The 16,987-nt window shown below is 34.4% G+C and overlaps 1 protein-coding gene across 10 annotated transcripts in view; it reads left to right on the top strand.

Annotated features, from left to right (window-relative positions):
• The window catches only part of LOC128236642 (E3 ubiquitin-protein ligase rnf213-alpha-like), a 104,771-nt gene that overhangs the window by 35,799 nt on the left and 51,985 nt on the right, over positions 1-16,987 (top strand). For all 10 annotated transcript variants that reach the window (XM_052951642.1, XM_052951645.1, XM_052951646.1 and 7 more), the window contains 19 exons: positions 1,928-2,029; positions 2,341-2,448; positions 2,573-2,771; positions 6,169-6,477; positions 6,811-7,108; positions 7,234-7,501; positions 9,167-9,323; positions 9,469-9,692; positions 10,633-10,788; positions 10,924-11,112; positions 11,268-11,435; positions 11,557-11,803; positions 11,916-12,149; positions 12,592-12,763; positions 13,680-13,816; positions 14,429-14,503; positions 15,285-15,391; positions 15,643-15,787; positions 16,045-16,237. In XM_052951642.1, coding sequence (XP_052807602.1) covers positions 1,928-2,029; positions 2,341-2,448; positions 2,573-2,771; positions 6,169-6,477; positions 6,811-7,108; positions 7,234-7,501; positions 9,167-9,323; positions 9,469-9,692; positions 10,633-10,788; positions 10,924-11,112; positions 11,268-11,435; positions 11,557-11,803; positions 11,916-12,149; positions 12,592-12,763; positions 13,680-13,816; positions 14,429-14,503; positions 15,285-15,391; positions 15,643-15,787; positions 16,045-16,237 — 3,488 coding nt within the window. The remainder of the gene's footprint in view (positions 1-1,927; positions 2,030-2,340; positions 2,449-2,572; positions 2,772-6,168; positions 6,478-6,810; positions 7,109-7,233; positions 7,502-9,166; positions 9,324-9,468; positions 9,693-10,632; positions 10,789-10,923; positions 11,113-11,267; positions 11,436-11,556; positions 11,804-11,915; positions 12,150-12,591; positions 12,764-13,679; positions 13,817-14,428; positions 14,504-15,284; positions 15,392-15,642; positions 15,788-16,044; positions 16,238-16,987) is intronic.

Below are 16,987 nucleotides of genomic sequence, written 5' to 3'. Positions count from 1 at the left end.
CGCTCGACATAGAGTTTTGTGCTGTTCTTCCATGTTTCTTGTTTGTGATTTTTTGATTTTGTGTTCTATGTCTCTGGCGTTTACTCAGTGCCATTATACCGGGTTTATGTTTAAACGTTTTTCTACTGAGCTTGTTCATGTAGTTTTTCAAATAAGTACTGTCAGGGCTGTAAATTTGCCATGCATTGGGTAACTTTAGAATTATTTGGCATAAAGTTCACTATGAGAACATGGCGTGTCACATGTCAAAGTCACACTCAATGCTCATATTAGATGATTTTCGGCTTGTATGTGCTAAACCATGGTCATGCAATGTGTTTTTTTTTTAAAACAACGATGTGCAAATGTTTAACAATAATAGCAGGGATGTCGTTTGCAAAATCCATGTCTGTAGGTCAAAGGTCAATGACACACTCAAGGGTTATTTGTCGAAATTACTGGTACTATTGCTTGTTCGAACTGTAACTTGAACATTGGTTAAGGAATTGTAGGTCAAAGGTCAATGTCACAATCAAGGGCGTTGTTCAAAATACCTTATATTTGGACTTGTCCCGTCTGTGAATTGGCTATGCATTGTAGTATCTTAAATAAATTGTTACAAAGTTCACGAGAAGCCGGCATGTCTCCTGCAAGACCAATATCTGTAGGTTAGAGTTCACAGTAAAGTGCCATTGGTAAAAATTCTTTGTTTTTTGGCTTATCAGGGCGGTAACTTGGTCATGAGCGATTTTAAAATACTTGGCTCAACTGTCACCATGAACATGAAGTATATCACTTGCAAGACTCATGTCTGTTATCAAAGTTTAAAGTCCGACTCATTGGTCATTGGTAAAACTGTTTTTCACTTTGGCTTGTCTGGACTGTTATATGGCCATGCTATGGGGGATTAAAATAAAAACTTGGAAGAAACGTTCACCATGAAAAGAGGGCATATCACACGCGAACCCAATATAGATCACACTCGGAGGTCATGGGTCAGATGTTTATTTTTTCTTATATGACATCGCCGTCATGCATACCCATCAGGTTTCCAACAATAACTAATTTAAGTTCGAAAACGACGTTTTCCTTAGAAGTGTTTGATGATATTTGAAACAGTGGCGGGCTCGACGTAGTTGGCGTTTCACCAACAAACATCTAGCTAATGTTCTCTGAGTGATCTGACAAGTCTTTTAAAGGACAAACTTCTTGTATAATTAAAATTTTCCTGTAGTATGTCCTCTGATAAGATGAATGATTACTCAAATGAGTGTACACAAAAACTTTATTTAACTAAAAATAAACCACGCCGTTCCAAGTATGATTTTCTCTAACAGCTAATTAATTCTTTAAGTTACGGTTGTTGTTTTCTTTCGAAAAATTAAATCTTTTTAAACTTATAAAATATAAATCAAACTGACAAGCTAGCCCCACTTCACATTCCTCGAAAGTGTGCATTTTATATTGCAAAATGCACTTAGTTTCTCTCTATCTAATTAAAAATAATCATTATACAATAAAAAAACCCATTTAACTGGCGAGATCCATTGTTTCAATAAACGTCTAGAGCAAAGACAAAATCAATCAATAAGACGATTGATTTCACTGAATATCTGTTATTATTGCTGTTTTAATTATTACATTTTTGCTGTTTTAACTGAATAAGTGACTAAAAAAAGATTTCAATAACGTTAAAAACTACTTATTTTGACAGCCATCTTTTCTTTAATTTTATCGGCATTTTCAAAACAACGAGAAACAAAGATCGACAGAGGTTATATGCAGCTTTTATTTTTATCACACATGTGGGTGCATAATTTACCCCACCATTTGAGTGTCTTATTTTAAACAGTCATTGCGCGGCATGTATAAAACTAATATTAAATATGTAAAGTAGCATTGACTAGTAGTCTTCTACATTGTGATGAAATAAGTACAACTGTCTTAGGTTTGGGAAAGTGCCACTACAGGAAAATTGAGTAATAATGACCTTGAAGTCAACTGGAATGAACGAATTACAAGGGCTTTGCAGCGAAGAATGGAGATTGCAGTAAGTGAAAAAGCCTACCATACTTTTGTAACATGAATTTTTGGTTTTAAATTTTAAAGGCATTGAAGTTGAAACCTAATAATGTTTACTATCTACCTTGGAGATAATGTTTGAAAACTGAATTGGTCAAATAAACAAAAGCCAAGTTGAAATCGTTCAGTAAGGTTTGACCCATTATTTTCAAATGTGTTTGAAATGTTTTGTGTCACTTTAAAACTTTGCTCATTAAACATTTGATGAGTCTTTCTTAAAAATGTTTTGCCTATCTTAAGCAATTCCATTTTACTGTTGTTTTTTGAAAATCAATTCAGCTGACCACAAACATTAACCGGAAGAAAGACTTCATACGTATCTACTGCGCTGAAGTTGAAACATTCAATACAACAATGAAAGGGTGTCTTACTAACATTGCTGTGAAGGTATCATCTTTTCTGAGTATAGAATATAGTTTTTAAACCTTAATGTTTTAAGTATAAGTAATTGAGTGGTTAATAGCTGCTTATAATGAAAATGCAGTCAGCATGTTTGTTGTTATATGATCAGGCAATAGATGAAGGATATATGATTGAGTACAAAGACTTTGGCTCATCAGAGAAAGAAAGGTTTCGAGATCTTCTCTCCGACTTGTTCCGACAACGATGGCGAACAGAGATTACCAATGAAACGCTAGAGGCGAAGGACCTGCATATTTTCAAGATGGCTATTTCTTGGCCCCCTATTCAACTTTTTGTTCGAAACCAAAGTAAGCCATAAAATATTTTCCTTGACCTCATTAAATGTAATGCTAATACATTTAATGGTTGAATGTTTTCGTATTTGTTATTTAGTTATGCATGAAAATATTTTGTCAGTTCACAATTATCTTTACACTGATTAAGTGTTTTTTCTTTAAATTTCTTAACTATTTAACTGTGTCCAATGGGGTGTTAAACCAGTTGCTTGAAACAGTGACGACATAAATCATGTCACTTGTTACATACAAGGTCCCATTTATTTGACCAATGACAAGCTTTTTCAAATTTATCTGATGGTATTCTGATGATATTGCATTCATAAGAATGCTGACTCACTTCTTTGAAGTTCTGAATAAATGCTACTTAAACGAAGAATCATTCAGACACATGTAGTATCCTGTTTATTAGTTTGTTTTAATTTGATGAATAATATGCACCATGTTTTTCCGGTCAGGACGGAAAAATTCTGACCAAATGACACATGCGTTAGCTGGTTATTAGGCTTATTATTCATTCGGCATTTTTTTATTAGGCAAATTATTAATTTGTGTAAAACTTGACATAGAAAGCTCTTTTTGATGTACTTGATTAGAAAGCGTGTGCGATGTAGTTTACTGACGTCATGACGCTTACCAATTTTATGTCCCAAAGGGCAGCATATTGTATCCGTCCGTCTGTGTGTCTTGCCGTCCCAATTGTCTCTAATCAATAACTGAAGAATATGGAGGCAGGTAGATTATGACCAACAGATGACCCTTATTGTTGTTGAGTCAGTAAGTAAAGGTCGCGTATTCTCTGAGCTGAAAAAGACAGTTTCCGATCAAAAACTGAATAATGCTTGGGTCCAGGTACCTAAAACTTGGTAAGCAAGTTAGCTATGATTATCAGATGATTCCTATCAATATTAAGGTCAGTAGGTCATAGGTCGTGGTAAAAAATTAATATAATTTCTCAATTTTGAATGTGTGTCGCGCATGACATTTGTGTTCTAATCTCAAAAGTCAAAGGTACACATTGTGGTTAAGTTATCCGGAGCGTATTGTAACCATGATCTTTTACTTCAATCAATTTTTAAGAGTACAGCACCTGGTGAAGGCATTTGTTAAGAGAAATGGAATTTTAAGCAAACATTTTATTTAATATTTAATTATATTCTTTGACAGCTTTAGCTTATCAATTTTGACGTCAAATAGACGGTTTTTGAAGTGTTTTTTTAATTTTGTCATTAAAATACTTGTAGAAGAATATTTTAAACTTTGTTCAATTTAATGCCATAATGTAATTATCCTAGTTTATACTGTAAAAGAAATAAGAAACATGCGATTTTGCGAGGTACGCATCAGCCCTGGGGTGTGCGAGAGGAAATTTTTCAGCACAGCCTTATATCCAGTTTTAGACCATTATGCTTGCAGATACATTCATTTCTCTATTATGACGAATATGTGCCCGCAATTATCATGAAGCAAAAACGAGTACCCACTTTGACAAATTTGCCCTTTGGGTATTTATTAGACGCGATTATATGGCATTTGGGGAAAAAAGCAATGCAAATAGTTTGTGTTGAGAAGTACATTTTTTAAAAAAACGATAAAGCTATGACTACTACATATAATAGAATATACGTATTAATTCGTTTCAAATGTTTAACAGACAATTATAACACTTATGACATTTTTGTTTTAAGTTCCACATGTGGCACTAATTTTATCTTACTTTGAGGCAATAATAAAGTTTGACTTTAGTGTCAATTGAATTTAACTTCATTTGCTTTTTTCCGATATAATATTTCTCAATACCGTTTTCGATCGAGGTGAGCATTGCGGTCCTCGAATGGTTTCCTTGATGAATGAAAGTTTTCTGTAAGACCGTTGTTTTGCCTTACGCTTCTGTTTAATATATAAAACACGTATTTTTATGGATTTATTTCGTTTTTTTTTTATCTCTATTTTCATTGATTTACCCTACTACAATGTACAATGGTACTTTCATTATTGAACTAAAATACTACTGTCCATTTTCACGATAATTAACGTATTCCTAGGGGAAAGTGTTTGGATGACATGAGTTCGTATGATATCCTTTATTGCACCGTTTCAGCATTTTATAAACACTATATCATTATACATATATATACATTAAGATGACACGTTTGAGAAAAAGAAGAAAAAGATCAACGGTGTTTAGTAAACCACATATGCCTATTCTTGTAACATTAAAGTTAGTTTATAGCATCTCTTTTACAAAAAATATAAAACATAAACGTCAAGTAATTTTCTAGTGGCGTTTAAAGAATAAAACACATAAAATGACATAACAATACATATGCATAATAAAGAAACACTTGCACCACAGTTAGAATTTATCACCTTGAATGTCTAAAGGGACTGAACTCCTCGCTCTCAACTTTCACAGTAAATACTATTAACTCTGTTTATGACGGCGAACCCAAAACCATGAATGCAACATTAAAGAACAATAAACAAAGTATGTTTTTATTGAAACCAACCCTCCAGTCTTATATCACGAAAATACATTTTCCCCCAGCAAATCAACCAAATGAAAATTTAAATCTCTAACAAATTGCAAATACAAATAGAATAGCTGAAACAACAAATGCAAACAAAAGCTTCCTACACTTGGACAATATAAAATAAAAGCTTCCACCAAACTTCTCAAACTTTTAACATGGAAGAAAATCTGCAGGTACATATGAAAGGTGCAGTCAAGGTGTGCATGAATTGGCTCGCTTAATAAACTATGTAAAATATCATATGGGCTTTAAAATGAACGGACATAATAGAGGTAATGTATGAGATAATGGGCATGCTAACTTATTTAAGCCCCCAATAGACTCGGTTATCAGTGAACTCTTATTTTACTGACCGTTCAAAGGCGGTTATCTTTGATATTTCGACTACTGGGCTTATCCCTGTAATTTTCATTATATTATTAAATTTATAAACAAGTAGGTGTTTAAATTTGTGTTACTATCCTCGTATCAGCTGAAATATAATTTCGATAGCTTTTGATTAAAAATATTTTGAAACTTAAGTAGTCCATTTTGATAGCCTTGTCTCAAAGAAAAACAACCTAAAAACAAACAAAAACCCACTTATGTCAGACATGAACATGATGTTTAATTTTTTTGTAAAACATTGTTTCTACATATTATAAAAACAGTCTGCCGAGAAATTCTATTTAAAACGCTTTCAAAATCTAAAAAATAGCCCCGTGGGCAAATCAATAGTTGTGTTCAAACGCAACATGAAATACCTAATGGAGGACATTTTTCCCACCCTAAGACCCAAAGCGTGAACTTGCCTCCTGGGTAAATTTGCCCATGAGTAAATTTGCTCCCTTAGGGTAAATCCCGTCATATAGGTGGCGTATATAATTATGATTCAGATGAAGAAGACACCAGTGTGTCATTACTGACCGCTGACTGCAAGGAACATCTCCAGGTTGCCACAGCGATGGTTGAAAGTCACTGGGAGACACTGGAAACCGGAAATATCGAAATTGGCATTTTGAAAATGATCAGTGAATATTCGGTAGGGTTCTCAGACACACTTTCCTTCATCCGACCAAACGAGAAGGGATTGAAAGACAAAGTCTTATATACACTCAAGATTCGAATGCAGGAACTAGAAGCTTTCAATATCCAGAGTAGACGAATGGCAGTGTTTGTGAATCATTGTCAGCATGTGACCCCGGGTAAGGCTCAATATTAACGAACCCTTTTTTGAAAAGAGGGATTTAGGTTAGAAGTTGTTGGTCAGTTTTTTCTCTGTCTGATGTTTTGTCTGACTGATGATTTACCGAACTTTGTCTGCACAATATCTCAAATAAAGATTTAATTTGGACTACTAGTACATTCCACTAATTAATATTCTGGTCAGTATATCAATAGTCATTGTCAATACATCTCGTTTTTAAGCACCCGACATCTACCACATATTCCTGACAAAGCTGTGCTCATGATGGGAATGTTTTATAACCTTACATATGTATTAAACAACAAAAAAGTTTGTTAAATATTATGTTTAGGAAAAGTTGATACCAAATCGATCGATGAAGTTCTGCAGAAAACGACAAAGCTGGAAAAGCATTACCTTATGGAATTCTGTAAACCAAAGCCAGTGCAAGACGTTGATGGAAACATTGAAGCAGATCTTAAAGCATTCAATGTTGAACCGGATGTTTTGGACATTCTACCTACACTTGAATGCTTGGCTGAGGGATTTGTGTTCAAAAAAATATGGAGAGAAACATGTTCGGGTACAACAGAGGTTTGTGAGACTCCTCTTGATGTTGTCAATGTGGTATGGAAGCATGCTCTTAAAAGGTTTGTGTTACGTCTTCTTTGTCTTACATATCAATTATATTTTTTTTTCATGTTGATCGTTCTGAAGAATGCAAATAATACGCTTTGAGAATTTAAACTGTTACAAGAACTCTTGACTTTTGCAGATGGAAAGAATTCTGCAAACAGTTGGATACAGGAGAATTGGAATTTGCACACGCAGAAAAAATGTTTGGGATATTGAAAAACAACGATCAAGAGCTTTTGCGGGAAATGCAAAATTTGATATCGAAAGAAAAAGCTAGTAAACGGATCAAACAAATAAAGCAGAACAGGCAGCTGTCTGATTGTGTGGAAGGTGCAAAGATCATTTTGAAATTTCAGAAACAGTATCGGCTACAAGGAGATTTCCAGGCTATCAAGAATATTGCCACAGTATGTTAAATTAGATATATGTGCTTTTAGCTTCTGTGTTTTACGAAGAAAATAAGCTCATGTACTGACATTGCTTTACTTACACCTAGATTGCTGTTCTTGTTTTCCTTCATGCAGATGTTGGCGTATTGCATAAACCCTAATAATAGCCTATCGGTACAAGAAATCCAATCACTGAATCTTAAAGGTTTAGTAAATTATAAAAAGAGCGTGATAGTAAGAAAATATAAGGGAAAATATTATTGATTAAGAAGAGGCAGCTGACTTAGAATATAAGAACTATTTCCGTTGGCTGTTCAGCATACATCTTGCATGTAAAGTTTTGAGCTTGATCAACTTTGGAATTCTGTCGCATTGCGCGATACACAACCATTTCAGTTTGGCTGCCCGTTTTGATATATTTGTAGGAAATTTATAGATTACAAGAAAAAACAACATCTTCATTACATTGGATTATTTTTAAATTTCGTTTTGATACATTAAGTATATTTTAATATCATGAATTAATTATAAGCTCGACTATTCGAAGAATAAGGAGAGCTATACTGCACACCCTAGCATCTGCTATGGCGTCGAATTCTGCCACGGCATCACACATTTGTTAAGGTTTTGCATGTAAGCACCTTTAAGTAATTATCTCAGCAAATACATACTGCATTGCATTGAACCTTAAGAAATGTGTTTCCAACTATCCAACCTACTTAGTTCATGATTTTAGGTAACACTATTTTGAGCTTTTATTATTCGACTTTAAAATTCTGGTTAAGGTATTGCATGTAAACGCAAATATCTTAATATCTCAGCATCTATTTGATGTAGTGCATTGATTCTTTGTACAGCGGTACACAAATCCCCAACCTACTTAATTAACTAAATTAGACAACTCCATTTTGCATACAATGCAAAGAATGGCCCTTTATCATTCGACTTTCTTTGTAATGTTTTGCATGTAAACACACATAATTTTATGTTAATATCTCAGTAACTTTTTGATGTATTGTATTAATATTTATTGCTATGGTACCCAACCACCCAACCTACTTAAAAATAACCAAGTTTAATAACTCTATTTGGTATATCATGCTAATTATGTCCCTGTATTATTCGACATAGAAATTCTGATTAAGATTTTGCATGTAAGCACACAAAGGTTAATATCTCAACAACTACTTGTATTGCATTAATACTTCAAACAACTGTACTCAATCACCCAACCTACTTAAATAACCAGGTTAGATAACGGTATTTTGCCCATAATGCAAATAATGGCCCTTATCATAACTCGATCGTGCATTTGATAAAGAATGAGCCCCTTTATAAATTGACTTTGAAATTCTGATCAAGGTTTTGCATTTGCACTTATATAAGTCAATAACACAGCCACCAATTAATGTTTTTCATTTGAACTTAATTTAATCAAGTATGATACCTCTATCTAGAATATAAGGTTTTTAATTATCATTTTTTACTCAGAAATCCGATCTAGGTTTTACAGTGGCACATTTACTATCAGTAAAGTACGTGTCCAACTAATTTATTCAGTGAAAACGTTTCGCTTTATTTCTGGAATTGTTATTTCTGGAATGGTTCTATCCAGAATCTCGGACAATTGGGCGTGCGAGGTTATTAATCACAATCTGTTAAAGCTCTGGTCTTGTGTTACAGCATTCTAAAAAGAGCTTCGCACTTCGGGATTTTGACAGTGCTTTGATGAAAACCTGTGAAATTTTAAAGGATGTCACACAAAAGGAATCTAATTGCCTGGATGCTTTCGTCAAGTCTGCTGAACTGGTTAAATGGCTGAAGGAATCCATGTGTACATGTATGAATTTGTTGTAATTTAATTCAGATATGTCATGAAAACTGTCAAAGTTTATATGTATCTTAGAAATATTTCTGCTTTATGAACTTATATTTAAGCTTGTTGACGTATTAAGTCAATCTAATGGTTCTTAAACATTTTTCAGCTGGACAAAAAGAATTGAAAGTGTTTGTTGACCTTGCGATGATGTCTGCGGGCGAGGAACCAATGAACATTGGAAAAGTCCAGTGCCTGCACTCAGCTGTTCTTGGATACTCACCTCTTATTTTTGAATTGGATGCGACAAAGTGTGACTTCAGAAAGCTTCTGGACATGTGTAAAGTAGTCTGGAAGGAACTGGCTGTGAATCCAAATCTACCCCAACAGTTGGTAAGTGATTTCCTTGTCTAGAGAAAGAGTAAATAAAACTTTTAAATGGTAATTGATAATGCATTAAGAACCATTCAGTTCTTCTTGTTTTATACGCCTGTCTGCAGTGGATGGGAAAAATATCTCGGCAAATTTGATAAGCAGCAATATTGCCCATGTATTTGAGAATTATTGCTGTTCAAATATTTAAAACTACACACAATGTCTGTTGTCTGCACTGATGAATATGTTGCTTTTGTTCGATCTGTACCAAATTGGGACTGTATGTGTATGGGCAGAATATCTCTTGTTGTCCCAGTCACTTCAGAGCTATGGCCCTTGATTTAGCATTACCCCGACAAAAGAAATTTAAAGTCACTCTGTGCTCGGTTGGTCGGTCGGTCTGTCGCAATTTCTCTTGTCCGGAGCATAACCGGATACTGGATCGAATTAAAAAAAAACTGCGTACAATAATAGAACTTAATGAGAGAAAGTGCAGTGTATAAAAACAACAACTCTTTTCAGCTCATTAAAGAGTAATATTTACACCTTAACTGTCATTCCTTAAATTGCGAATATTATCTGATGGACACAACATCGTCGGATATGTTTGGATCTTGAACCATCGCGTATCATTATCAATTATTTTTTATTGTGTTTTTATTTTTCGTATTTTGTCAGCAGGCCACGATTTTTTTTAATTAACATATATCAACTATAAAGTGATAACAATTTTCTCGCATCATATGACTGTTTCCGGTTATGGTCGGATCGTTTTATTAACAGAATGGGTGAGAAATAATGACTGTTTTCTAAAATAAAATTTACAAAATTCACTTTTTTTGCTGTTTGTCTAATATGTGCGTCCGTGTTCTTTCCTAAAGGATTTCAACCCTTTATAAACGTACACATGTACATGTTATATCTTCATTTCATTGTGATAAATTTGTTTCTGATCAAGCTGGATACAAACAGTGAGCTAGAATGGCTGAAGGATATCAAGAAAGCACACGGTTCAGTCGAGGTGACATCTCTCATGCAAGCAGATGCCATCAACGCAGATGGTATTTACACCGTGGGGAAAGGAGCGTGGAAAGGTTCAGAGTTGTCCGATATGGTAATTGCTATATACTGTTATGAATATTTTACAGACTGTTTTTAATAAGACATCACCGCATGAAAGATAAATTATAGCTTGTTTGTAGAAAGAAATCCATTTAAATAATAATAATACATTTCTCTTTTCATGAAGATAGTGAAAGATATTATAAAGCTAACGGTGCCTGAAAAAGAAGGACAACGTCAACTGAGGCGTTACACATTTGACCATCTACAGGATTTACAGAGCCGACTGATGCTCGTTGCCGGAAAATCAGACTCATCATCCGTCAAACCAACGGCGGACAAAAAAAGTGAAGTGAATGTAGACAGGTTTACAATGGTTTGTATTCATTTTTCTTGGGGTTGCCATACTTTAAGTGTTTTTTTCATGTTAATGAAAATGATAAAGCCCTCGTAAAATTGGCCTCGTTGTGCTTTTGACTCAGAAAAGAAACTAATGTGTTGTCAATAATTGATGATGATTTTTTTGTTCAGATATTTGACAGCATGACCCGTTTGGGAATTGTTTACCTGAAACTCTGCTCGTCTGGTTGTGTACTGTTCAATGGCTGGAATGCAAACTTCGTATGTTCCCCTGGACATGATAGACCGGTGTGTGCGACACTGGAATTCGGAAAAGGGAAATATATTCCAAAACTGAAAGTAAGTTTAAATGTATATCAAGATGCCTTGAAGCCTTTTCTCATTTCATAACTTTCCACTGTTGTATTTTGTATTGTTTTAGTGTTTATGTTTATGAGATATGTTTTTACTTGTGTTCAAGGGTCGAAGGTCAGATACTGAAGCGCTGGAAGATATGGTTCCCAAGATTGCTGAATTTATGGAGAAGTGTTACGGTGAATGGCTCGAGTTCATAAAAGAGAAGAGGAAGATTTATCTTTACCTGAACTTCTTCACCATAGCTCAGCTTGTGATATTGCAACGAGAGCTCGTAAAAATGGGGACAGACGAGGAACCATCACTAAGAATTTACCACCTCATGTCTGCTGTGAAAGAAAACTGCACGCAAGGTTTGGATACTTTTTTACAGTCTAGCTGTCACATTCTATATCCTGACCAAATTCATAATTTGATATAAATAAATCATCAACAGCTAACCCATATTACCGTTTCAATATACAGAAGACGTAGTACTGGCCATGGAGAAAGCTAAAAGGCAATTATTTGGGCGAGACAATGAACCTGAAGAGACAATAGATGAAATAGACAATCAGGAGGAAATGAGTGCCTTTGGTGATGAGAAGATCGCTAGATTTGTCCGGGAGTTGGTAGAGGCCGGGTGTGATGAAACAGTTGCTAGGAAATCTGTTCATATTGTGAACCAGGAAGATATTGACGAGTGTGATGTCACAGAAGGTAACAACAAAGGCGTAATTTAACGGTAGAAAGTCTAGAAAGATGCACAAAAGAACATAAAAATTATGATATGTGTTTCTTACGTCCTTTTTGTGCAACTATCTAGAGTTTCTACTTTGAAAGCAGATATGTTTACAAGCGCTACGTTATTTTGTGTATACAAAATAATTGCCCATACAATAAACTAATCCAATAGTGAAATGCCTAACATATGTGAATAAAATGAGTTTGTTTGCTGGACACAAGTTATTGTTTAACTGTTATGAATGTTTATTTGAAAGAAATCTTGCAAAATCATCACCAATTGTGTTGATCAGAAAGTAATTTGTTTTTTAAAATGCATTCATATTCAAATTTTTTAAATTTGTACGATTTATCACTAGCTACCTCTCCAGCAATAATATTTCCTTCTTAGTTTATGGTAGGTCATTGTTCTCTTCAGCCATGATTTGGTGCATGGACCAAACTGGGGAAGCAAATGAAGACGGTGAGATGAATCAATACGATGTTAAAGACTTACAACATACCAATCCTATGTTTTCTGGGTGGAGTCACACAAAAACATCAATCAGCTCTGTGATCAAGCAATCTGTCACCAGTGTTGGGCATGAAAAGTAAACATTTTAGTGAATTATTTTGGCCTTGCAAAGCATTTGCGGGTGCCCTTTGAACTGCGTGCGTTGTACAATAAACATAATTCTGTGACCCGTTGCTACCAAATTACCTATGCAAATTTAAATATTGATTAATAATAATATTTCATTGCACATTTTAAGAACTATAATTATGTTGCCCATTGTTCACAAATGGCCTCGCATAACCGTGAAGTGCTTAAGCAAATGGATTTTATTTCATTATAACATGTTTATTTTTGAACAAATGTGAATGCAACTTGAAACATCATATAGATGGCAATTTGATATCGTAATATCATAACACCGTGACCAATTAATACAAAATTGCCTTCCTTAATATGATAAAATGCATGATATAAAAACAACAACAATGCAAGCTGTGAGTGCAAATTGTAAGATTGACTACTAGCAATATCAACTTGTGTATACCCCCCCACCCCCAAAAGAAAAAAAAAAACATCACCATAAAACAGCAACAAACAAACAAAAAACAACAACAACAAACAAACACCAGCAAAAAAGACCTGTAACTGTGTTGTGTTGTTCCCAAATTGTTTCTCCTGACAAACAATGTATTTGATCATTACCCAAGATAGAGAATAAAAATCAGAAATTGTTTTATGGCATTATGTATTTGTACCAAAATGGAGAACTGCAACATAACCCTGTGATAGTAACATCTCTAGATATTGAAAATGTTTTGCGATATTTGATGAACTATTTAATTACTGGCGAAGCAATGTGGGGGCGGGTTTCCCTTGGTGGGAAGTAAACCCACTACCTAGTGAGAGGCGGACACTCATACCAGTAGACCATCGTTTTCGGTTGTTGATAAACATGAAATATTCAAGACATGTTAACCGGTTTTATACATTCAGGTTTGTTTGTTTTGCAGGAAAACTGGTGTAAAACCACTGATAAATGATCTGACAGAATTGTGGAAAAACTTCCTTGGCTCGATCTCATCGAATATCAGTGATTATTTAAGTCTGGAACATTTGGGAATCATCCTCAACATGCTTGCTGAGACAGGTAAATATCCAATGACACAAAACAAAACTTCCACCTGGGGTCATGTATGAAATATGACAAAAAGGTTGATTCATATATACATGTATATGTTTTGTAAATCAACTTTTATCTATTTATATACAATTAATTTCCATTTGATGGTGGTCACTTTAAAGGAGTGAGATTTATTTGCCAAGTGTTGGTGTTTTAGAATGTACCATTTAATATGTTTCCACAATTAGGTTTAAAAAAGGGGTTTCTAAAAATGGAAGTATATCAAGTAACAAAGTTGTATTACGGTCAAGTCTTGTCTTGAGTGTTTAAACATTGCTAGAACGCTCAAGCGGTATTGAGCAGTCATGTGACAGATATTTTTTTGACATCACACTATAAACACTCAGTAAGGAATATAGAAGCTACATGCCAGTCAGAATAAAAGTCCTTGAGTACTTTCACCAACGGAAATGATCTCATTGACAAACATGTAAAAAGTTAGCAATGCATATTGAATTTAGACATAACATATGCTTGTTAAGCATTCGTAACCTAACTTAAAAAATGAATATATTTTATGTATTATATTAAAAAACGAGCCCCTTATATTTATTAATATAACGCATATTTAATTTATAGACATGCGGAATATCACAAGAAACATGCCGCCAGTGTATGTGGAACAGCAGCCGAACCTCGTTGTTTGCCCAAGCGGTAATACTACTTTTTTATCAGTTTTTTTTGTACTTAAAGTGAGGTCCCATGGATACGTTTTTACGTAGTAAATATTTAACCGGAAACAAATATTATATTTTTTCACATGACGTACCCAGTGTGATACATCCATTTGGTATTGTCTTGTTTTACACTGGAATACTTTTCATTGACGTCATTCTGCGCTACTAGTTGAGCATATTTTCATTTACCCTTAAATGAATTCAACATGCAAGATTATATATCCACATCGTTTCCCTTCATGATTTGCTATTTAAATTTGTAAATTCCTTCTTTAAAATGTATGTTAGTAAAAACGTAATTAACTCCATTTCGGGCACCAAAACGATGATTTTTTTTAACAGTTTATTCCAAAATTTTCAAACATTAAATGATTCTCGCCCCACTCACAAAATAGTGAGAACAATACTTTTTAGCAATTCATTTTATATGTCTTAATTACATTATACTTACCTTGTTTGAAACTTCCCACATGTCTATAAGTTTTTGTATTTATTAATCAGGTTTTCATGAATTTATAGCATGTTGTTACTCATACTGTATTTTCCTTTTTGGGTAATATTTGGCCATTGAATACCTTCGTGAATACCTCCAAAGTGTTTTACATAGAATTTAGAACGTTCTACAATGTACAAAAATATGTTTGTTGTTTCATGATGCAAAACAAGTTAAATAAATGCGTTAGTTGCAATGTGTAACAGACGTACAATGCCCAAGAAATGCAGAAGATAAAATTTTCAGATTATTTATTTATTGATAGATGAAGTTCTACGTGTCGCACTGTCAATCTACATGCACGATTCTGAGCAACCCCTGCCGCAGTCCGATGAAGTCCTCGTGTGTACCTCAGACACCACAGCAGATGAGGTAATGTCTCATTTTCTTGTTTTTCTTTGCACCAGCAATGAATAAGAAGGATGAAACATTAGAAATATAAAACATATTATGCAATACCACAAACATATAAAGCACACTCATTTGTAAATGTATAACCTCCAACAAATGTGTCATATTTGAGATTAATGTGTTGCTTTGTCAGTTATGTGTTCCATCTGATATGTACATGTTCATTATAGTATCGCTTTATTGATGTGTTTTTAACGTTCGAAAAATATCAGGTGAGCATATTTTGGCGACGGGCGATATATGACAGCTCTGGTAAAATTCACTGCCTCCTCTACGCAGATCTGCTGGATTTTGATGTCAGCGAGGCAGCGGAACAGTGCCTGGAAGAGCTTCTGTTGGATATTCAGCACTCTCATGGTAGCTTAGGAGATGTTTGCTAAAACTTTACAGTTTAAGGCTGTTTATAAAATATTGTCAGACTCGTCTAGGTATTGCTTATGATTAAACTAGATGTTTGATGTGTTGAAACATGCATGTACTAGCATGTATTCAATTGTTTATGTAATCCATACCGACCATAAAAGTATAAATATCTTCAGGAAGATTAACAATAAATAAAAATTTAATCAAGAAGTTCACTAAATGTTGTAAACCTATTGAAATATATTTACTAGATATCAAGTACCGCTTGTTTGTGATATGTGGATCAGACAACGAATATCGATCGACGATTGTATCGTATCTGGAGAAATGTGTCAGGCATGTTGGTCCTGTCAATGGACGCCAATTAAAAGAATATGTGACTCGTCATTTGGAGGCTCCGGCATTTTGTGACAAACCATGTGCAGCCATGGTAGATTTTAAAAGGTATAAACTACTTGAATCGTAATGCTTCTCGAAGGAAGAGCATTTTGTGCCGCTTTGTCCGTCCGTTCCCCTTTTGTCCTACCATCCTTCCATCACAACATTATACAGAAAATAACTTTAAAATATTACTGATGGGATTTCAGTGAAACTTAAAACATAGATAGAGTCAATGTGCGCAAGTACAGTGCGGAAGAACCATACTTGTAACTTCAGTCATTGCTACATTATCTCCCCCTTTCACTTTGACAGTATGCCATAGTGTTTTAACGAAGTTTTTGCCTAAAGTCTTTGTTGTATAACTCCAAAAGTCTTTGAGGTATTGTAGACAAACATCCAATACAGATAGGTCTAATTGGGAGGACATGAAGTGCTCTGGAACCATAAGTCTGTTTTTGGTAATTTTAGTATATTGCCTATTGTTTCAATTTCTAGACTTGTCTTTTGTACAGGGTCCAAGTCTTTGAGATATTGACTTCAAACATCCTATACGGAGAGACCTGATTTAGGAGAAGTGCAGTGCATTGGAACAACACCTCTGTCTTTGTTCCATTGTATATACTTATTTTTCGTCCAAAGGATAAGTTCCTTTGTTAAGAACTTATGGGAAATGGTCCCTTTTAAAATTCATTAGCACTAAAAGGTCGATCGAAATAAATAATAATGGTACATGGGTTTGGTATATCGGTTTATCACCATAAAATACATTCATTCAAGTGTCTATTTCCAAATGGAAATATTTTACTATTCCTG

This window comes from Mya arenaria, chromosome 6 (assembly GCF_026914265.1).
Source record: "Mya arenaria isolate MELC-2E11 chromosome 6, ASM2691426v1".
Classification (NCBI taxonomy): Eukaryota; Metazoa; Mollusca; class Bivalvia; order Myida; family Myidae; genus Mya; species Mya arenaria.
This window is presented reverse-complemented; position numbering and strand designations above follow the sequence as displayed.